We start from the raw sequence: 22,871 nt of genomic DNA, 5'->3' as shown, positions 1-22,871 counted from the left end.
TCACACACTAGAAAAAGGTCACGTTTTGTTTCGTGGGTGTCAAAAAGGGGTTCACTCCCTGAATCTTGTGACCTTTCTGAAGTGTTTGAGTATTTATTTTCACTGAAGAACTATGGCTTGTCCAATTCATCAATTAAAGTTTATCTGGCTGTCATGTCAGCTTTTCATCTGGGTGTGGATTCCTGGTCTCTTTTTGCTCACCACACAACATTTTTGAGGGGGCTTAATATCCTCTACGCCCCAGTTAGGGCACCAGTGTCCCAGTGAAGACTCTCCTTGATTTTGACCCCACCTGACCAAGAAGCCCTTTGAACCTGCGGCCACTTGCTCACTGGACTTGCTTTCATATGAGACTGCTTTCCTGGGTGTTATTACGTCTGCTTGTTGGGTAGGAGACCTACTAGCCCTTCACAAGATTTCACCCAGCATCTTAAAGTGGTCTCCCATTTTCACTTGCAGGACATTATTTTTTTCTAAGCCCCAGGATGACTCCAAGACATCTTTACATTTCCTAGATGTTCGAAGGCCACTGTTTCATTTAAACAGAACCGCACCATTTCTGGTTGATCTCAATCTTTTTATTTGTTTTCAGGGCCAGAACAAGGGCAAAAAAGTGTCTTCATGGGCTCTGTCAAAATGGGTGTCCACCGCTATTCATTTGGCTTCTGCCTCCACATAGGTGAACTGTCCTGACTTAGTGGGTGCACACTCTACCAGGTCACAGTCCTCGTCAACTGCCTTTGCCACCAGAGAGGACATCTCAGAGATTTGCAGAGCGACCATGTGGCTCAACCCTTCTGTGTTTGTCAGATGCTACTACATGGATGTTGATGGTATAACCATCTTGTTATGGACAGACCTGCCAAGCACATAATGTTATTTATATGTTGATGGTATAAACCAGTGATGGCGAACCTTTTCGAGACTGAGTGCCCAAACTGCAACCCAAAACCCACTTATTTATTGCAAAGTGCCAACACAGCAATTTAACCTGAATACTGAGGTTTTGGTTTAGAAAAAGCGGTTGGCTCCAAGGCGTGCGTTACTCAGCAGTAAGCTTGGTGGTAGTCGGTGGCTTTGCTTTGAAGCAACCGTGCAACTCTTCCAATGGGTGACTCACAACCCTAGGAGGGTTTACTCAGAAGCAAGCCCCATTGCCAGCAACCAAGCTTACTCCCAGGTAACACTTCACACTTTAGTTCTTCACATGAAAATCAATGGGGTTTAACAACACTTCACAGGGTTACTTACACTGCTTCCTCAAAACTGGGTCTTTGCTCTAATGCTAATAATCGAGCCTAGCGGCCCAGGCCAACCTAGATGTTGGTTGGGGAGGGGGGGCACTCTGTTAGTGCGTGCCCACAGAGAAGGCTCTGAGTGCCACCTCTGGCACCCATGCCATAAGTTTGCCACCACTGGTATAAACAGTTGGGAGAGCAGTGTTACAATAGCTGTTTATATAAGTACGCTCACACCCACCACCTAAGGTTCATGAGCCTGCTAGTCTCCCAGTATGGGACTGCACATGAAGACCACATCGATGAAAAACAGGGCTGTGGTTTACCTGTAACTGTAGTTCATCGTGTGGTCTTCTGTGCAGTCAGACATCCCTCCCTCCTTTCCCTCTGTGCACTGCCTTTAACATTGGCCCGTGACTCTTTTTCTTCTTCCACAACAACAGCAGAAGAATCGAATTGTCTGTGCTCCCCCCAACTCCTTTTCATGTGCTCCTTGGGTGGGAAAGGCAGGCCGCACATGTCACTCAGTGCTCTGCACATCTTTCCAGAAAGCTTGCTAAAGCTCTCCGCAGCAGGCCTGTGCATGCACAGTTCCAATTTGTGACTGCACTAGATGAACAACAGTTGCAGGTAAGTTGCAACACTGCTTTTCTTGGTTTTTACCTATTCTCCCCTCTCCCTTTTTATTTTTGTTGCTGCCACTCATGTGGTGGCATCATTTAACACAGAAGCCAAAAACGTCCGACTCTCATATAGCAACACATCAGCGACTAGCTAAACCACAAGACTGTGCAAAGAATATAAGTCTTCCAGATGGAACTTGGTCAAATGTTTAGTTACTGTAGTTTATTTGATTCTGGGTGTAAACCTTGTTTCCCAGCCTATGATCACTCAGTGTTGTCTTCTGAGACCTTTATCTAAAAGCACTCTAGTTACTCTTGAACCATTTAAATAAGCTACACAGTTATACAGCACCACTTCACCTATATTTAAAGGTACAGCGCAATGTGACTTCCTTACATCCTGTCATTTGTTTTCTTAAGTGGCACATGATGTTAGACACCACTGAACATTTCAAAGAATGATTGTTGCAAATTTTGTTCCATTTATTCTGGAATTTATTTTTAACATAAAGCAATTGATTCTTAAGTTATCTTTCTCAAGGCTGAAGCTGTGAATTTCCTGGAACAATGAAAAATGCATGTTTGCAGTTTTATGTAAAAACTTGAATCAGACTTTCAGACTGACTATCATAGCATTAAAATCTGCAAAAGAACAGTAAATAATACACAGATGCAGTTGTGTTTGCAATGCATAGGAACAAGGAGGAGAAGCAAATTGTAAAGGAGCATAATTCTACAGGAAAAATTCCAGAAACATGGCTTTAAACCCTCCAGTGGAGGATATTAGATTAGATTTGTGATGGTGAGGCAAGAGAACTCATCTGTGGGACTTTGCATTTGTGCAGAATCTCGGTTTTAACATGGCTGCTTTATCACGGGTAGCAACCCAGCAAAAACTAGGCAAGGTGCAAGGGCAGAGTCCCACTGGGAAATGCTTTGGTGCTTGCCCATTATCACCCCTGCAGATTGAGGGGATGGGCGTTCTTCTGGGCTGTTGTGAGTTCAGATCTTTGTTGTAGACCTCTGACTGGCTGAGGTGATTTTCCTGCTGATGGGAGAGGGCACTGCAGACCTCCTTGTAACAAAAAATGAAAAATGTCCTGCTTCATGGTTTAGTTGGGCATCTAACCAGTCAAAGAATGTGTGGTCCATTGACCAGTCAGATATTGTCCAATAATGAGCAAGGATTTTTTAAGCATTAACTTGATTAGAATAACAAAGTTACTTTAATCATAAACAGGACACTACTTTCCAAAATGATAAAAACCAAATCTGCCAAGAGTGCATAACTGTGTGGAGTTTTTCCAGACTGAAATAAATACTGTGACATGCTTTTTTGCAGGAAAGTTTTTTAAAATGTAATTTACACTTTTATTAACTTCCACGAGATCCTGTGCCACTAAAGGCTTTTCTTCTTGTTAGTCTTTTATTCTTCTTGTTAGTCCCTCCTTTCAGCCCTTTGATCCCTGAAATGCTGCTTCTGGGCGACTGGTGGGAACTACCCCACCTTTTCTATTAGGGGAGGTTGTAGTCTGGATCTAGTGTTCTCTGTGGTGCCTGTAGCTGTAGCAGGTGGTCATGAGGAGAAGCATTTGTCTGCCACCAGGTTTACCGCAACTGCTGCAAGACTAGGGGTTATGCAGCCCTCTCCCCACCCTTGCTAACATGTGACCTGGAAATATGAAAGGGAAGCTACCACCTACACAACATGAATAAGCTGCAGAGAATGTTTCTCAATTATTGCAGCTGGTTGAACAGCATACCAGCCGAACCTTAATGAGCCATGAGCATGCATATAATCCCCAGCCCCTGCCATAGCTGGGGGCAGCATAGACTCTGCATGTGTTCCCCGTGTGTCTCCTTTTCCTTATTATTTGTATGGTGCACCCCTTTTTATAAGTTTTTGGTTTTTGTTTGCAGGTCTGAAATACCTACATTCAGCGGGTATTTTGCATCGAGACATCAAACCAGGGAACCTGCTTGTGAACAGCAACTGTGTTCTCAAGGTGATTATTTCATTTGTGCATAAAATACCTTTCATTTTACCAATGCTTTCAAATGTTTCTCCATTTCTTAAAAAAGAACGCCTGCAATTTTATTTGTGACCCAGTTAGAAACAAAATATTCTAAAAAATCCTTAAATTTTGTACAAGAAATTAATTTATGACTGAAGTCTCTGTACCAGTAAATTCACTTAAATTGTGTTGCTTCAAATCCAGTGCAATAACTGTTATGAATACAGCCTTGAACACAATTTTTGCCACTCGTCTATTTTTGTAATGTTGGTGTTGTGTAATGGACATGAGCCACTTCACTTTGACTGAGGAAAAGAACTATCATTCCTGTTTCTAAATACATACTACCCAGGAGAACTCAAATTGACTTTGACAGGTTAGAGAGTTGGGCCATAACTAACACAATGAATTTCAGCAGGGAAAATTTTAAGGTACTACTACACTTAGGCAGAAAAAATGAAATTAATTGATGTAAGATTGGCAACACCTGGCTTGACAACGGTGCAGGTGAAAGGGATCTGGGAGTAGACCACAAGCTGAACGTGAGTCAACAGTGTGAGCTAAGAAAACCAGGGCAGTTCAGGGCTGCAACAATAGGAGCATAGTGTCTAGATCAAGGGAAGTAATAGTATCACTCTATTCTGCATTGGTCAGATGTCACCTGGAAGACTGTTTCCAGTTCTGGGCACCACATTTCAAGGAGGATACTGACAAGCTGGAACATGTCCAGAGGAGGGTGACCAAAATGGTTAAAGGTCTGGAATCCATGCCCTATGAGGAGAGACTTAGGGAACTAGGTATGTTTTATCTGGAGAAGAGAAGGTCAAGGGGGGACATGATAGCCATGTTTAAATATTTGAAGGGATGTCATGTTGAAGAGGGAGCGAGCTTGTTTTCTGCTGCTCCAAAAACGAGGACAAAGAGTAATGGGTTCAGACTACGAGAAAACATTTGGAAGAACTTCCTGATAGTAGTGGCTGTTCAACCATGGATAGGCTGCCTTGGAGGGTGGTGGAGTCTCCTTCTTTGGAGGTTTTTAAACAGTGGCCATCTGTTGGGAGTGCTTTAATTGTGTGTTCCTGCATGACAAGAAGTTGGACTGTATGGTCCTTGTGGTCACTTCCAACTCTGTGATTCTATGACTCTGTCACTCAGTTTGGAAACTAAAAGGGCTGTGCTCCAGCCCAGATTAAAATGCAAAGTTTGCCCTTTATAATCTTTGTGTTTAATTAACGTAAATTCTTATTTTTAAGATCTGTTATCTGCACAGTGCCTTACCTGCTACAGGGACTTAACTTATCATTGTACTTGTCAGCAGCAAATGAGGTGTTCCATTGTTTGAATAACCCTGTTAGGTTCCTGGATCGCAACCCAATAAACGAACTCTGGAAGTTTACTCAGCAGTGTTTATTGATGAGGTAAATCAAGCACCTTCACTTGGCAAAGCCAGTTCTGACAAAACTGGCATCTCAGGTCCCCAAGGATTGCCCCCCTCCCAAATTCCCAGAGACAGCATCTGGAGCCAAGACTGCACGAGTTCCTAGCCCTAAAGTCAGCAACAGATAGCCAGCAGAGGAGCCACCTGGTCTCCTACCAACAACAAGATAACAGTCGTAACTCTTCTCTCACGGGACAGGCAAGGCAGGGGAGGCCTACTTCACTACAAAGCATCAAAGCCATAAAGTGTAGGTCAGGGAAAGGATGCATAGATGGCAGTGGTTACATATAACAGAACTGGTTACGTATATCAACAGAGGCACCAACAGAGGTATTGGGTTACCACATACAGCTGGTTACATTGATTCAAGAGTACATCCATCTTACTCAGATAAAAACCCTTCTGACAAATACCCACACCCAGTATTTATTCTTGTATCTATTTATAAAGAGCAGGTTCATAGCAGGGGGTTGCTGCTAGATCAGACCTGGTCATTATATGGCCCGCGGGCCACATCCGGCCCGCCGGATGACCCTGACCGGCCCCCCTGCCGTGCTGGGGAGCGATGCGCCTTTGAAAGCCCCGCAGAAGCCAGTTGCCTTGGCTGCCGGCTTCTGCGGGGCTTTCGCCCCCCTGCCTTTTGGTCCAGCCCTCCACAATATTTTCTGCTCCTTATGCGGCCCCATGGAAAAAATAATTGCCCACCCCTGTGCTAGATCCTGGTGTGTGGTTGAAGGCTAAGGTTGCCTCTGTGGCACATAACACCTTTTATCAGTTACAGCTGGTTTGCATCTACAGCCATTCCTCAAAAAGTGTGATCTGGCTGCAGCGATCCACTTTCTCAGGTCAAAGTTAGATCACTATCATAAACTCTGAATGGGGTTGCCTTTGAAAATGGTTTTCAAATTTAACACAGTTCGAAATGTTGCCACAAGGCTACTGTTAGGGATTGGTTACAGGGGCCATATCCAGAGGTGGGATCCAGCAGGTTCTCACAGGTTCCCGAGAGTAGGTTACTAATTATTTGTGTGTGCCGAGAGGGGGTTACTAATTGGTGATTTTGCCACGTGATTTTTGCCTTAGTTACGCCCCTCCTCTCAGTAGTAGCGCGCAGAACTTGAAGCAGCCTAGAAGGAGGTGCACCGGCATGTGTGGCAGCCTGCACCTGCGTGCATTCGTTTCCCCCCAAGGACCGGCGCAGTGGCTGTGTCCTTGCCACAGCCCCGCCCAGGAATGCCCCTCCCCGGAATGCCCGGCCATGGCCCCGTCGTGCCCCGCCCAGCCCCATTGGCGCTACGCCACAGTTTGAATCCCACCACCATGGGAACCTGTTACTAAAAATTTTGGATCCCACCACTGGCCATATCACCCTTGTTCTGGAAGATCTGCACTGGCTACCCATATGTTTCCAGGCACAATTCAGAGTACTGGCACTGATCTTTATGACCCTAAACAGCTTGGGGCCAGGGTACCTGAAGCACTGTCTCATCCCATACTGTCCATCCCACCAATTAGGATCTGGTCCTGGAACCCTGCTCTCTGTGCCCTTCAGAAGTGAGGCAGGTGGCAACCATACATGGCATTTTCTGTGGTGGTTCTTCAAAATTTGGCATGCCCTCCTCCTTGAGGCTCGCTGTTGCACCCCCAGGCACCTTTCCTCTGCCCACTAAGGCCCTGAGGAGATTTTCCGTCAAAAAATTCCAACTTTCACATATGATTTGCCTGAGCAGCTGTTTGGTCTGTTTATATTATATTACAGTAGCATGAATGTGGTGATTTTAGTTTATTTCTTTTCACTCTGTGTTTTCTCACCTTTATCATTACAATAAACCATAAAAATTCTCCTCAGCTGCCCAGCTTAGGAAACCTCTGTCAGGCACACAAACTGCTGTGAAGCAACACCAAACAACCCCTTTTCCTTCTGTCAGAAAATAAAAAGCAGGCACCAGAGACTCTTTAAAGTAACACATTGGAACAAGAAGAGTTTATTTACATAGCAATTTTTTTTGGCAAAGAAACAAATATTAATAAACAAGAGTGATTCTTATATACACGTAGTTACAGTATCCCTCTTCATAAGTGCAACAAGTTTGGCTCAGGTCACTAGCTTACCATCTTCAAGATGTTCTATTCAATTTATTTTAAAGAGACAGACAAACATTGGTTTTGGTGACACTATATTCAGTTGGTCTTCCCATTTGATTCAAAACACCTTCCTTTTACCCTCAGGTAAATATTTCAAAAAAAAGTTCCTTAAAACACTAACTTCTAGGCCAGTGGTGGCGAACCTTTGGCACTCCAAATGTTATGGACTACAATTCCCATCAGCCCCTGCCGGCATGGCCAATTGGCCATGCTGGCAGGGGCTGATGGGAATTGTAGTCCATAACATCTGGAGTGCCAAAGGTTAGCCCCCATGGTTCTAGGCAATCCTCTCCACTAGATATGTCTAGCCCTCAAGTTGCTTCAAAGAGCAGGAATTCCAGCTATCCCTCAGGAAGTCAGTTTCTGTCTTTATCTCTATATTAAAAATCCTACACTCTCATAATCTTCGCAGCTTAGTATCTAAGTGGGGTTTTCCTCAGAGTAAAACAACCAAGAAGAAGAAGAAGAGTTTGGATTTATATCCCCCTTTCTCTCCTGCAGGGGACTCAAAGGGGCTGACAATCTCCTTGCCCTTCCCCCCTCATAACAAACACCCTGTGAGGTGGGTGGGGCTGAGAGAGCTCCGAGAAGCTGTGACTAGCCCAAGATCACCCAGCTGGCGTGTGTGGGAGTGCACAGGCTAATCTGAATTCCCCAGATAAGCCTCCACAGCTCAGGCGGCAGAGCTGAGACTCAAACCCGGTTCCTCCAGATTAGATACACGAGCTCTTTAACCTCCTACGCCACTGCTGCTCCAAGTAACCCATGTGTTTGTTTAGTCTCGCTGTTTTTGTTTTCACCAGGGACATAGTACAGATTCTCCTTTTAATCTGACCCTCCAGTCCCTCAGACAGAGTAGCTTAACCAATTTAGAATAGAGCCTGGTCAGAACACACTAGTTCACTCTGACACTCTGGTTAGAACTCTCCCTCCACATCTCCCCACGCAGCCTTTAGAATTCTGCCTTCACGGCCAGCCAATCACAAGCAGTCCTGACTTAACTCCTTGTGGGCTGCGGTCCACTTGCAGAAAATAAAGTTAAGTGTTGGTAATTGTCACAATTGCCTGGTGCCTACTTTACTTTCATTTAGGTGCCAGATTAAAACAGTTGAGACTTTTAATTAACGTTTTAATGGTCTGGTTTGTTTAATGGATTTTATGCTGCCGATGTTTAATGGTTTATGTTTTATACTGTAATTATTAAGTGTCAGCTGCCTCAAGCTGGGCTCTGAAGAGGTGGCATTGAAATATTCTGTTCTAAATAAATAAAAGTTTTCAAAACTTGGTTTTTTCCCCAGATTTGTGATTTTGGATTGGCCAGGGTGGAAGAATTAGATGAATCTCGTCACATGACTCAGGAAGTTGTCACTCAGTATTATCGGGCTCCGGAAATCCTGATGGGCAGCCGTCACTATAGCAGTGCTATTGACATCTGGTCGGTTGGCTGCATATTTGCAGAACTGCTGGGACGAAGAATCCTGTTTCAAGCGCAGAGTCCTATTCAGCAGGTGCGTCTGGAGTTGTTCTTCAGTTCTGCAGAGATTAAAGAGCAGCTGCTGGCTTTCTGAATCTTCCAGCTTGATGGAATTCACTATGTACTAAATTCTGGTAATTCCAAATCCCCTGGGAGTCCCATTGGGGCCTAAAGATCTAAGAGTGCTGTGAAATATTTTTGAGGCCATTGTATGCTCTGAGATGGCCAACATGTATTGCCCAGAATAAGGGAGGTGTTCCCATATGTCTCTGAAGTTTTGGGTAGATTGCTTTAGGGTTTGAATAGAGATGCATGAACCCTAAGGTGGTTGGAGATTGAGAGCCTTTTTCTTATCTCTCCCTGGACTCCGACCTCTTGCTTTGGAATAGCAGGGTTTACAAAATCAGGCCCTTTCTGCACGGGCCATTTATAGTGCCCTAGAGAGCTGTTCGCGTGGGGGGGGGGGGCACAGCTGCATCGCAGCCGCGCCACCCTCGCTCCCCCCCCAGCAGCGTGAAGCCGCTGTTTCCAAACCTCGCTACCTGCGAACGGCAGCGGCTGGAAGGCGCCATCCCCCCCCCCTTTCCTAATCATACCTTCCCTGCTACCTTCCGGCACGTCGCCCAGGCCTGGGGACACGCCCCCCCGCCCTGCGACTCCAGAGCTGTCGCGCAGGGCAGGTGGGCGTGTCCCCTGGCCTGGGCGATGCGCCAGAAGGTCGTAGGGAAAGTACGTCGATCAGGCGACGGCACAGCAGTGCGCCGTCTTCCCTGCCCCTACCAGGACTGTTCGTGTGAACGGTCCCGGGGGGTGTCGGCGTTGTATACGCTGACGCACCCCCCAGCGTGGCTGTGCGGAAACGGCCTCAGTTTGTTCTTCTAGAACAGGGGTGTGAAATATGCTGCCCGGGGGTTGCATCTTGCCCCTTGAGAGGGCTTTCCAGGCCTGGGAGTAATGGAAGGGCTGCCTCAGCTAGCTCGTGGGCCTGATAAACCCTCTCAGTGCTGGGCTGGCAAACCTGCGGTGAGATCACTCGCTGAGGCAGCTCTGCCTCTGCCCAGCACTGGGGACTTGCCAGCTGAAGCAGCCCCCTGGGCTCAGTCCAACCCAATCGCATCTATGTCCTATGCCTGTCCCTCAGAACAAATGAGTTTCACACTTCTGCTCTAGAATGTTCAAAATGCTGGCTTTAAGTTTTAAAGCTCTTCATGATCATAGCCCACATTTTTGGAAGGCCCCACCTTTTCCTTGGTAGATGAGGTCAACAGAGCTAAGTTGGGTTGGGTGCAGATTATAGAAAGAGTATGAACTTGTGGTGCCATATATTCCCCGCTCCCTCTCCCCCGAAAAGAGAGATTAATTTGATGCTTTTCTGTTGGTATTTAGGATGGGAGGGGGGGTTAATTTGATTTTCAGCTGGCTTCCAATGGATACTGTTTTTTTGTTTTATTTTAATATGCCCCAGTTATGCTGCTGCATTAAAACTGTACCTGTGGTTGACTTGTCGTTTCTGTTATTAGATGTTTATCAGTTTTAGCAAACAGTTTTACTGCTGTGGGATACCTTGGGTAATGCTTCTGTGAGAAGAGCAGGCTGTAGCTGTTTGAGATCATAAGGCTGCCACTTCCTTAACTGATTCCTGATCACACCAACCTTCTGAAGTGGATTGTCGTCATTCCTGTTCAACAGATGGGGAGCGGAGGTTGGGACAGAAGCTCTCCCGAGGCCGCCCAACTTGTCCAGAAGTTTCAAGGACAAGGGTGGGCGGATAATTTTTCACTCACTAAGAGTGCTTTTTAAAATGATTGGTAAGAGAAGTGAAATATTGAGATTCACCAGAACAATTGAACTGTTTGCTAAATAACGACAAGTACCACGGTATTTTTAGTTATTAATATTTTAAGTATCCTTCTTAGCTCTGTAGTCCATGAGGGTTTCACTGTAGTTCATGAGGATTTAAATGATGATATGACAATTTATTTTTAACTTGTAGCAAAGTGAACACTGTTGAATCGAGAACGGGCTTTCCAAATTAGAGGGGGAAGACCAAGCTCTGGCTGTGTAGAACTTGTGTTTTTGCATTAAAGCTTCTATTTATAAGAACATTCAGTAGCTGTATTTTAGTAATTTATTTGTTAATATTATTGTTAATAAACCCCTTTCCCTCAATCATTGCTATAGTGTAGTGCAATATAGATTGAAATCCCATTTCATAAAAGCAATGCAGATTAGAGCAATTGCAGAAAAACAGTCTCCCAAATGCCTGGCAAAACAGATATGTTCCTGGCGAAATGGAGGCATCTGAACATTCCAAGACAGTGTTCCAGAAATCTGGGCAGCCACAGAAAAGGTTCTTCGACTTATAGATCCCCATCCTGGCATCCCCAAATGGCCACCAAGGTCCATTAACACAGTGTTGGGAGGTTTGAAGCCAAGTGTCTTCCTGCAGGAGAGTGTAGCTGCTTCCAAGTGAGTGGTCACTACAGGTACACCCCTGTTTTGTTCTGAAGCACCTCCTTCTTGAAGAAGATGGTGGGAATCTTGGGTAGGCTGTTTGGGAAAGAAGGTCTGTTGTGAGGATAAAATAGGGGAGAAGAACATGGTTCCAACTGGAAAGAAAGGTGGTATATAAACAGAGGCGTAGCTAGGCCAGAGTGCGCCCGGTACACACTCTGGCTTTTTCGCCCCCGCGGGCCTCCCGCGGGGGGCCCCTCCCCCCGTGGCACTTCATTTCACTTACTTTTAGGAAAGGAGCAGGCCGAAGAAGCCTGCCTGCATTGCCTGGGCCTGGTGGGAACTACAGGAGCCCCTGGGAAATGTAGTTCCCACCAGGCCCAGGCAACACAGGCAGGCTTCTTCTCTGGGATGTTCCATTCCTAAAAGTAAGTGGGGGGGCGCTGTGGGGGGCATCATGGGGGGATGGAGGCGCCGGCGGGATTTTTCCACCCCCACGTGACCAGAATCAGTGCACCCGGTGCGTTGCGCACCCCCTGTCCCCTGGTGGCTTCGCCACTGTATATAAATGAAGTAAAATGACTTTGAACCAATCTTGAAGCCCCATTATTAAATAAATAAAAACCAAGTTTCAGAAAACATTCAAATTAAATGATAAAGAATCAAGTCTGGAAAATGTGTATGCAAACCCATGGAGGGGACAGTGTAAAAGGGGCAGACAAAATAGCGAGGCAGACTAATCAAATGAGGAGCTACAGCTGTGAAATAAAAGCAGTTGCATTAGCAGACTTGGGGGGAGGGGGGATGTGAAGGGAGGGAAGTTTGGTTGGTACCTGAAACTCAGAAGGGCAGGTGCTAGGTGAATGAACGTTGGTGACATATTAATTCCCTTGTGCCCCCCATTGTCCATGAGGGGGCTTATTTCTTTACTTTAGTCAAGGCAGACTGATTGGTTCAAAACAGTGCAGTCAAATAGCATGAGAGATTTAATAAGCAATGCAGGACGACGAGGATTACAAAAGTTAGAAACAATAAAAAATTCTTAGCAGTGGTATGTCAAGCAATGCCGGAAATGGAATTTATAGAATAGAAAACAATGCAGGTAAGAGCAGAAGAAACAGATACTGTATAGCAGGCACAGTGGCATAGAGTCAAATCTTCTCTTTATGAAAGTGCCTTCCAGAAACAATCCATAATACTATTCCCTTCCCCCCCCCCCCCCCGGAAGAACTCTGTTTTACTTAGTTTGTGAAATGATAGAGCTTCTCAGGCAGATGGTCGAAAAAGTGTGGGGCATCGTGGAGCGTGTGCCTGTCCAAGCAGTTGTCAGTCTGGCCCATTTGCCAGGTGGCGTCTGCCAGGTCTTTGCTCAGATGTTCGCATGATAGAGCATAATAGGAGAGGCAGTCCCATGAGGACTTTGAATGAAATGAGGAGTGTCTCAAATTGAACTCAGTAGCCAATCAGTAACAAATAGGGTCATTGCGGAATGGAGGTAACCCGGATACTCCACTGAGTATGACTAGAAAAAAGCCCACAGGAAAAACCCACAGTAATGAATGCCCACAGAACAAGTTGGCAATGTGGAAAAATGTTGCAATTTGTCAGTTTTTGTTTGGTGTCGTTCATTTGTCTCTGTTCTCTCCTCTCATCATGAGTAAATATTTTCAGTAGTAAATAATTGTTTTCATTCTTAGGGTTAGGCAGTCGTCATTTTTGTTTGTTTGTTTGTTTGTTTATATACCGCCCTCCCCCGGAGGGCTCAGGGCGGTGAACAAAACATAGAGCACAATAAAACCAGAGACTAAAATCAATTAAATATTAGTTAATTTGGCTCTATATAAATAAACCCCGCCCCATTACAACACAGAAGTACGTGTTCCCTTGCCATGGTCACTGGGTCTTTTGCTTATGTTGTTTACATTATTCTTTTTAATTATATCATATATTTTATCATTTCTATTGTTTTAATTACATTTTTCCATGTGGGCATCTTTCCATGTGGGCTTTTTTCAGGGAGCCTCCCCTGAGCTCCCAGGAGTCAGCAGGCTTCATTTGCATCCTTTCCACATCCCAGTGTGAAGCAGTAGAAATGCTGAGAGACTTTGTGTTGAAACAAGTTGGGGGGAAACATGCCTTACTCAGCGCCAAAGTGCAGGTTCCCATATCTGCTGCTGTGTCACAGCTGCTCTGCAGCGGGGGTGGGGTGGGGGCTAGCAGTCCCTCACAGAAGTTTTTCCCTCCCTCAAGGCTGCAGTGCCTTCGGTTCTTTGGGGCAGAAACAGGCTGCCAGTGGCTCTAAGTCTGTAGCATGGGTGTCTCTCCCTTTAGTCTGGTACCTCACATAAAGTGATCGCTGGGGTGCTGGCCACACAGGTCTTGTATACAGCACAGGCTTCAACAAATGTTCTAAAGAGACACGTGCAGGGAGGAGACTGATTCCCCTGGCCACTGTATTGGGGGAAAGGAAATAATGGTATATAAGTATTGTTATAAACCAGTGATGGCAAACCTTTTCAAGACCGAGTGCCCAAATTGCGACCCAAAACCCACTTATTTATCGCAAAGTGCCATCAGGGTAATTTAGCCTGAATATTGAGGTTTTTGTTTAGAAAAAATGGTTGACTCTGAGGCGTGTGTTACTCAGGAGTAAGCTTGGTGGTAGTCGATGGCTTTGCTTTGAAGCAACCATGCAACTCTTCCAACAGGTGAATCACGACCCTAGGAGGGTTTACTCAGAAGCAAGCCATTGCCACAACCGAGCTTACTCCCAAGTAAAGGATTGCGCTTTAGTTTAACAGCGCTTAACAGGGTTACCTACACTACTTCCCCAAAACTAGGTCTTAGGTTTAATGCTAATAATCGAGCCCAGCGGCCCCGGCCAGCCTAGATGTGTGGAGGGGGCACTCTGTGCGTGCCCACAGAGAGGGCTCTGAGTGCCACCTCTGGCACCCGTGCCATAGGTTCGCCATCACTGTTATAAACACTGTATTCCATTAAAATATATCTGAGTCTGTGCTTTGGTCTGAGTCACTCCTGAAAATCCAGTTCTAATTGGAGATAACTTTTCCATTTCTGCAGTTGGATTTGATCACAGATCTGTTGGGAACACCATCGCTGGAAGCAATGAGAACGGCTTGTGAAGGCGCCAAGGCACACATACTCAGGGGTCCTCATAAACAGGTAGGTCTGTGGTGTCCCAAAGAGTAACCCTTCTGCATTCTTCAGCTATCTGCATTCTACAAAACCTACAGCGCAAATAGGCATTTTTGTGCCTGCATTGGAAGAAGTAGAGCACAGGACAAGGCACAAGAGCTTTTGTCCCGAAGAAGGTAGGTGCAGATCAGTCAGGTGCAGCTGATCTCTGTTGAGAGCTGGTTCTTTGAAATAGCGGCATGTGTCACTGGGGCGGAGCACCTGCTTTGCGTGCAGAAGGTCCCATATGCAATCCTGGTGCTGATTTTAAAAATTGTGGCTATCAGAGCTAGGAAAGATCTTCACTTGGCCTTGGATAGCTGGTTTTAGTCTATAGAAGCCTCTAGGCCAGATGGACCAGTGGTCAGTCGTCTAAAGTTATTTATCAGCTTCTTTCATTTATATATAAACAAATTGTTTGGGGTTTGCATTGTCCCGTTTAAGAATATTAAAAAGTTGTAGCCTTTTCATAGTTTCATTAGCCTTATTAGCAGCAGTGGCGTAGGAGGTTAAGAGCTCGTGTATCTAATCTGGAGGAACCGGGTTTGATTCCCCGCTCTGCCGCCTGAGCTGTGGAGGCTTATCTGGGGAATTCAGATTAGCCTGGGCACTCCCACACACGCCAGCTGGGTGACCTTGGGCTAGTCACAGCTTCTCGGAGCTCTCTCAGCCCCGCCCACCTCACAGGGTGTTTGTTGTGGGGAAGGGGGAAGGGCAAGGAGATTGTAAGCCCCTTTGAGAAAGGGGGTATATAAATCCAAACTCCTCCTCCTCCTCCTCTTCTTCTTCTTCTTCTTCTTCTTCTATGATAACTAAGAGTGTGAACTGGGAAGACTCTTGTTCAAGTCTTCCCTCTGCCACAAACTCTGATTCTCTGCCATTCTGAGGCTTAAACCTTGGAGTAAACTCATAAATGTCTCCACATCAGTGGTTGGAGGGGCAGTTTTGTTTTGGCTGTATCTTGAAACATTTCTCTATGGGCAAATTGAAGGATACCAGAGCAACGGGTGGCCTTGCCTTAGGTGCAGCCTCAACGCCAGCAAAACCTCCTATTTATGGCTTTCTGTGCAGCCCCAGTCGATTTGACAGTTTCAGCAAATTCTTCCTAGAACTCTCCAAGTGCTCTGTCCCCTCCCCCCATCATTAGGCAAGGAAATTTCCTGCCCAATCAGAGGTGAGGACAGAAGGGACAACTCCCCTCAGTTCTATTCTTGCCGCTGCCGGTTGAGGATGTGTGTCAGCTCTTTACATGCATTTTTCACTTTCTGAGGTAAAATATAAAGCAGCCCTGTTTAAAGTGTTCAAAGCGTGGAAGCAAGATGGCCCCAAACGATGGTCATGCCACCTGCCGTCTCTGCCTGGGGGAGGGGCACATTCCCTCCTCATGCAAGGCTTGTGCCCAACTTGCTCCCAAGGCTTTGACTGCAAGAGCTTCGCAGCTTAAGATGGCCCTTTACGAGTGTTCTCTGGCTCCGGACTTTCCAGCAAAAGTCACCAAAGGAAACACTTCTTCACGCAACGTGTGATTGGTGTTTGGAATATGCTGCCACAGGAGGTGGTGATGGCCACTAACCTGGATAGCTTTGAAAGGGGCTTGGACAGATTTATGGAGGAGAAGTCGATTTATGGCTACCAATCTTGATCCTCTTTGATCTCAGATTGCAAATGCCTTAAGAACATAAGAACATAAGAACTAGCCTGCTGGATCAGACCAGAGTCCATCTAGTCCAGCATTCTGCTACTCGCAGTGGCCCACCAGGTGCCTTTGGGAGCTCACATGCAGACTGTGAAAGCTATGGCCTTCTGCTGCTGCTGCTGCTCCTGAGCACCTGGTCTGCTAAGGCATTTGCAATCTGAGATCAAGGAGGATCAAGATTGGTAGCCATAGATTGACTTTTCCTCCATAAATCTGTCCAAGCCCTTTTTAAAGCTATCCAGGTTAGTGGCCATCACCACCTCCTGTGGCAGCATATTCCAAACACCAATCACACGTTGCGTGAAGAAGTGTTTCCTTTTATTAGTCCTAATTCTTCCCCCCAGCATTTTCAATGAATGCCCCCTGGTTCTAGTATTGTGAGAAAGAGAGAAAAATGTCTCTCTGTCAACATTTTCTACCCCATGCATAATTTTATAGACTTCAATCATATCCCCCCTCAGACGTCTCCTCTCCAAACTAAAGAGTCCCAAACGCTGCAGCCTCTCCTCATAAGGGAGGTGCTCCAATCCTTCAATCATCCTCGTTGCCCTTCTCTGCACTTTTTCTATCTCTTCGATATCCTTTTTGAGATGTGGCAACCAGAACTGAACACAGTACTCCAAGTGCGGTCGCACCACTGCTTTATATAAGGGCATGACAATCTTTGCAGTTTTATTATCAACTCCTTTCCTAATGATCCCCAGCATAGAGTTTGCCTTTTTCACAGCTGCCATGCATTGAGTTGACATTCCCATGGAACTATCAACTAAGACGCCCAAATCCCTTTCCTGGTCTGTGACTGATAGCACTGACCCCTGTAGCGTGTATGTGAAGTTTGGATTTTTTGCCCCTATGTGCATCACTTTACATTTAGCTACATTGAACTGCATTTGCCATTTCTTAGCCCACTCACCTAATTTATCAAGGTCCGCTTGGAGCTCTTCGCAATCCTTTGTGGTTCTTACCACCCTACATAATTTGGTATCATCTGCAAACTTGGCCACCACACTACCCACCCCTACTTCCAGGTCATTTATGAATAAGTTAAAGAGCACTGGTCCCAAAACGGATCCTTGGGGGACACCACTCCCTACATCTCTCCATTGTGAGAACTTCCCATTTATACCCACCCTTTGTTTCCTGTTCCTGAACCAGTTTTTAATCCATAGGAGGACTTCCCCTCTTATTCCTTCATTGCTGAGTTTTCTCAACAGTCTCTGGTGAGGAACTTTGTCGAAAGCCTTTTGGAAATCCAAGTAGACAATGTCCACTGGTTCCTCCTTATCCACTTAACAGACCAGGTGATCGGGAACCTCCTGCTGGTCTAGCTTGCTACTCTCCCATGTGGGTCTGCACAGGAGGCCACAGATAGGAAGAGCAAAGTTGCACTTACCTATAACTGTTGTTCATAGAGTGGTCTTCTGTGCAGGCACACATACCTTCCTGCCAGCCCCACTGTGCTCTGTTGCACCAGTGTGGTGTTATTTAGTTTGTCATGGTGGATGGCAGAGGACTGAGGGGAGGGCTCCCTCCTCCCTGCTGTTCTCGCCTCTCATTTGGCAGGAGACTTTCCCGCCTATTGCAGGGAGGAGGGGGAGGGAACACTCGGAGAGCTCTAGAGGGATCTTGTTGAAGCTGACATACCTTCTGCTGTGGCTGGCTCTGTGCCTGCACAGAAGTCCACTCTATAAACAGTTCCAGGTAAGTGCAATGTTGTTCTTCTCAGTATTTGGGCAATTAAATGTAAATAATATGTGTAGTATCTTAACACTTCATTAGTCCTGAGAAGTTGTTGTTTTGTGGGCAATATGAAGAAACTCAAAAACCAACAAGACAAGCATAGTTCATGGGTAGGGAAGAGTATATTCCATCCAATTACTTTAAAAGATACTTAACCTTGATTTCTTTTAACATCTGCATCTTAGAAGTTTTCATAGATGTTGTAAGGAAATGAAATTCCATGCTCGATGGTGGAGAAGCACTGTGCAGACACAAAGAATAGCAAGATCCCCCGTTTTAGAAGGAACATTTCTAAAGCTGGCTTTGTCACAGGAAGTTCCTTGTGTATATATGATTTACTGATAAATGCAGAACTTGAATAAACATTCCCTTCATTGATAAAAACAAAGAACAAAGTTTATTTCACACTGGACCAGTGCATGGACCTTAAGATCAATTAGTTTGAAACTTTCCCACAAAGGAAAAACCCTGTTGGAATTGGAGGGGGTGGGGGGAAGTATTGCACAGAATTGGATGCCCTTTAATTCTTTAGGAATTCATGGCATGGCTTGAAATGATGTGTAAAGATTCATGTGTCCTGTCTGTATCCACAGATGGCTCATAAGTAACATAACTGGGGAATTATAAAGCTGTTCCATAGACTGAAGGTTCAGTGCTTTCCCTGATTTGTTCTAGTAAAGATGGCTAGTCCCTGGCATGCAAATAGAGTGGGGAGCCCAGTGGGCCGGGACTCTTCCAGGCTTCGTTGGATGGCACGTGGCTGCCTCTGCCTCCAGGTTTGATCACTGGCTTTGCTGAGAACACACGGGCTACCTCCGCTCCAGCCACTGTTTCTGTAACATTTCTGTGGCTATACCCTTATTTAATTATTCCAGAGGTGGTTTACAAATGGGAACCAATCAGTCCCACGGCTGTGAGCATTTTCTTGCTATATTCCTTATGAGCAGAATTTTCCTTCTGATTCTCCCCACCCCATATGCACAGAGAGAAGAGGTGAGATTGTTGAAAGCAAATGTGGAGTGGTGCCATCGTGTGTGCCTACCACATCTTGCCCAATTCTGTAATGCTACCATAATATCAATCCCATTCTATTAATATTGCTCCGTAAATAGCCTTGGAAAGGGCCCGGCTGCTTCGTGGTATTACAGCCGCTGGGTATTTTATCTCTCCCACATCTCAATAACAATTAATCATCACCATTAACAGGAAAACCCTTATGTAATTTCTCCACCACCCCCGATGGCCCTCCCCAGTGCCTGCTGACATAAGCTGTACTTTATGAATTTGCACAGCCAAGCTGACCATTTTGAAAGCTCTTGTTAAGAAAGTGACAGTGTAGGAAGTGTTGGAGAACAAACCACTTCAAAACCCAGAACTTTAGGGAAGCAGCCTTTGCTGTCTGCATGAAGAGGTCAGGGCTATTTGTGTTGATACCCGTGGCTTTAAATTTGGGTGCTTTCCCCCTGTGTACTCATTCTAATGCCGTGGTGGCGAACCTTTGGCACTCCAGATGTTATGGACTACAGTTCCCATCAGCCCCTGCCAGCATGGCCTGGGGGGGGGGGGGGGTTTGGGGCCTTGGGGGGGGGGGGGGTTTTGGGCCAGGGGGGGGGGGGGGGGGTTGGGCCCGGGGGGGGGGGGGGGTGGTGGGGCGGGGGGGGGGGGGGGGGGGGGGGGGCGGGGGGGGGGGGGGGGGGGGGGGGGGGGGGGGGGGGGGGGGGGGGGGGGGGGGGGGGGGGGGGTGGGGGGGGGGGTTGGGCCTTGGGGGGGGGGGGGGGTGGGGGGGGGGGGGGGTGGGGGGGGGGGGGGGTGGGGGGGGGGGGGGGTGGGGGGGGGGGGGGGTGGGGGGGGGGGGGGGTGGGGGGGGGGGGGGGTGGGGGGGGGGGGGGGTGGGGGGGGGGGGGGGTGGGGGGGGGGGGGGGTGGGGGGGGGGGGGGGTGGGGGGGGGGGGGGGTGGGGGGGGGGGGGGGTGGGGGGGGGGGGGGGTGGGGGGGGGGGGGGGTGGGGGGGGGGGGGGGTGGGGGGGGGGGGGGGTGGGGGGGGGGGGGGGTGGGGGGGGGGGGGGGTGGGGGGGGGGGGGGGTGGGGGGGGGGGGGGGTGGGGGGGGGGGGGGGTGGGGGGGGGGGGGGGTGGGGGGGGGGGGGGGTGGGGGGGGGGGGGGGTGGGGGGGGGGGGGGGTGGGGGGGGGGGGGGGTGGGGGGGGGGGGGGGTGGGGGGGGGGGGGGGTGGGGGGGGGGGGGGGTGGGGGGGGGGGGGGGTGGGGGGGGGGGGGGGTGGGGGGGGGGGGGGGTGGGGGGGGGGGGGGGTGGGGGGGGGGGGGGGTGGGGGGGGGGGGGGGTGGGGGGGGGGGGGGGTGGGGGGGGGGGGGGGTGGGGGGGGGGGGGGGTGGGGGGGGGGGGGGGTGGGGGGGGGGGGGGGTGGGGGGGGGGGGGGGTGGGGGGGGGGGGGGGTGGGGGGGGGGGGGGGTGGGGGGGGGGGGGGGTGGGGGGGGGGGGGGGTGGGGGGGGGGGGGGGTGGGGGGGGGGGGGGGTGGGGGGGGGGGGGGGTGGGGGGGGGGGGGGGTGGGGGGGGGGGGGGGTGGGGGGGGGGGGGGGTGGGGGGGGGGGGGGGTGGGGGGGGGGGGGGGTGGGGGGGGGGGGGGGTGGGGGGGGGGGGGGGTGGGGGGGGGGGGGGGTGGGGGGGGGGGGGGGTGGGGGGGGGGGGGGGTGGGGGGGGGGGGGGGTGGGGGGGGGGGGGGGTGGGGGGGGGGGGGGGTGGGGGGGGGGGGGGGTGGGGGGGGGGGGGGGTGGGGGGGGGGGGGGGTGGGGGGGGGGGGGGGTGGGGGGGGGGGGGGGTGGGGGGGGGGGGGGGTGGGGGGGGGGGGGGGTGGGGGGGGGGGGGGGTGGGGGGGGGGGGGGGTGGGGGGGGGGGGGGGTGGGGGGGGGGGGGGGTGGGGGGGGGGGGGGGTGGGGGGGGGGGGGGGTGGGGGGGGGGGGGGGTGGGGGGGGGGGGGGGTGGGGGGGGGGGGGGGTGGGGGGGGGGGGGGGTGGGGGGGGGGGGGGGTGGGGGGGGGGGGGGGTGGGGGGGGGGGGGGGTGGGGGGGGGGGGGGGTGGGGGGGGGGGGGGGTGGGGGGGGGGGGGGGTGGGGGGGGGGGGGGGTGGGGGGGGGGGGGGGTGGGGGGGGGGGGGGGTGGGGGGGGGGGGGGGTGGGGGGGGGGGGGGGTGGGGGGGGGGGGGGGTGGGGGGGGGGGGGGGTGGGGGGGGGGGGGGGTGGGGGGGGGGGGGGGTGGGGGGGGGGGGGGGTGGGGGGGGGGGGGGGTGGGGGGGGGGGGGGGTGGGGGGGGGGGGGGGTGGGGGGGGGGGGGGGTGGGGGGGGGGGGGGGTGGGGGGGGGGGGGGGTGGGGGGGGGGGGGGGTGGGGGGGGGGGGGGGTGGGGGGGGGGGGGGGTGGGGGGGGGGGGGGGTGGGGGGGGGGGGGGGTGGGGGGGGGGGGGGGTGGGGGGGGGGGGGGGTGGGGGGGGGGGGGGGTGGGGGGGGGGGGGGGTGGGGGGGGGGGGGGGTGGGGGGGGGGGGGGGTGGGGGGGGGGGGGGGTGGGGGGGGGGGGGGGTGGGGGGGGGGGGGGGTGGGGGGGGGGGGGGGTGGGGGGGGGGGGGGGTGGGGGGGGGGGGGGGTGGGGGGGGGGGGGGGTGGGGGGGGGGGGGGGTGGGGGGGGGGGGGGGTGGGGGGGGGGGGGGGTGGGGGGGGGGGGGGGTGGGGGGGGGGGGGGGTGGGGGGGGGGGGGGGTGGGGGGGGGGGGGGGTGGGGGGGGGGGGGGGTGGGGGGGGGGGGGGGTGGGGGGGGGGGGGGGTGGGGGGGGGGGGGGGTGGGGGGGGGGGGGGGTGGGGGGGGGGGGGGGTGGGGGGGGGGGGGGGTGGGGGGGGGGGGGGGTGGGGGGGGGGGGGGGTGGGGGGGGGGGGGGGTGGGGGGGGGGGGGGGTGGGGGGGGGGGGGGGTGGGGGGGGGGGGGGGTGGGGGGGGGGGGGGGTGGGGGGGGGGGGGGGTGGGGGGGGGGGGGGGTGGGGGGGGGGGGGGGTGGGGGGGGGGGGGGGTGGGGGGGGGGGGGGGTGGGGGGGGGGGGGGGTGGGGGGGGGGGGGGGTGGGGGGGGGGGGGGGTGGGGGGGGGGGGGGGTGGGGGGGGGGGGGGGTGGGGGGGGGGGGGGGTGGGGGGGGGGGGGGGTGGGGGGGGGGGGGGGTGGGGGGGGGGGGGGGTGGGGGGGGGGGGGGGTGGGGGGGGGGGGGGGTGGGGGGGGGGGGGGGTGGGGGGGGGGGGGGGTGGGGGGGGGGGGGGGTGGGGGGGGGGGGGGGTGGGGGGGGGGGGGGGTGGGGGGGGGGGGGGGTGGGGGGGGGGGGGGGTGGGGGGGGGGGGGGGTGGGGGGGGGGGGGGGTGGGGGGGGGGGGGGGTGGGGGGGGGGGGGGGTGGGGGGGGGGGGGGGTGGGGGGGGGGGGGGGTGGGGGGGGGGGGGGGTGGGGGGGGGGGGGGGTGGGGGGGGGGGGGGGTGGGGGGGGGGGGGGGTGGGGGGGGGGGGGGGTGGGGGGGGGGGGGGGTGGGGGGGGGGGGGGGTGGGGGGGGGGGGGGGTGGGGGGGGGGGGGGGTGGGGGGGGGGGGGGGTGGGGGGGGGGGGGGGTGGGGGGGGGGGGGGGTGGGGGGGGGGGGGGGTGGGGGGGGGGGGGGGTGGGGGGGGGGGGGGGTGGGGGGGGGGGGGGGTGGGGGGGGGGGGGGGTGGGGGGGGGGGGGGGTGGGGGGGGGGGGGGGTGGGGGGGGGGGGGGGTGGGGGGGGGGGGGGGTGGGGGGGGGGGGGGGTGGGGGGGGGGGGGGGTGGGGGGGGGGGGGGGTGG

The 22,871-nt window shown here is 52.6% G+C and overlaps 1 protein-coding gene across 1 annotated transcript in view; it reads left to right on the top strand.

Annotated features, from left to right (window-relative positions):
- The window catches only part of NLK (nemo like kinase), a 543,928-nt gene that overhangs the window by 134,612 nt on the left and 386,445 nt on the right, over positions 1-22,871 (top strand). Inside the window, exons 5-7 of the mRNA XM_048518757.1 lie at positions 3,782-3,867; positions 8,758-8,967; positions 14,469-14,570. Of these exons, the coding sequence (XP_048374714.1) occupies positions 3,782-3,867; positions 8,758-8,967; positions 14,469-14,570 (398 nt within the window). The remainder of the gene's footprint in view (positions 1-3,781; positions 3,868-8,757; positions 8,968-14,468; positions 14,571-22,871) is intronic.

Source organism: Sphaerodactylus townsendi, linkage group LG16 (genome assembly GCF_021028975.2).
Source record: "Sphaerodactylus townsendi isolate TG3544 linkage group LG16, MPM_Stown_v2.3, whole genome shotgun sequence".
NCBI lineage: Eukaryota > Metazoa > Chordata > Lepidosauria > Squamata > Sphaerodactylidae > Sphaerodactylus > Sphaerodactylus townsendi.
The sequence above is the reverse complement of the archived record's forward strand: the minus strand, read 5'-3'. Positions and strand labels throughout refer to the sequence as shown.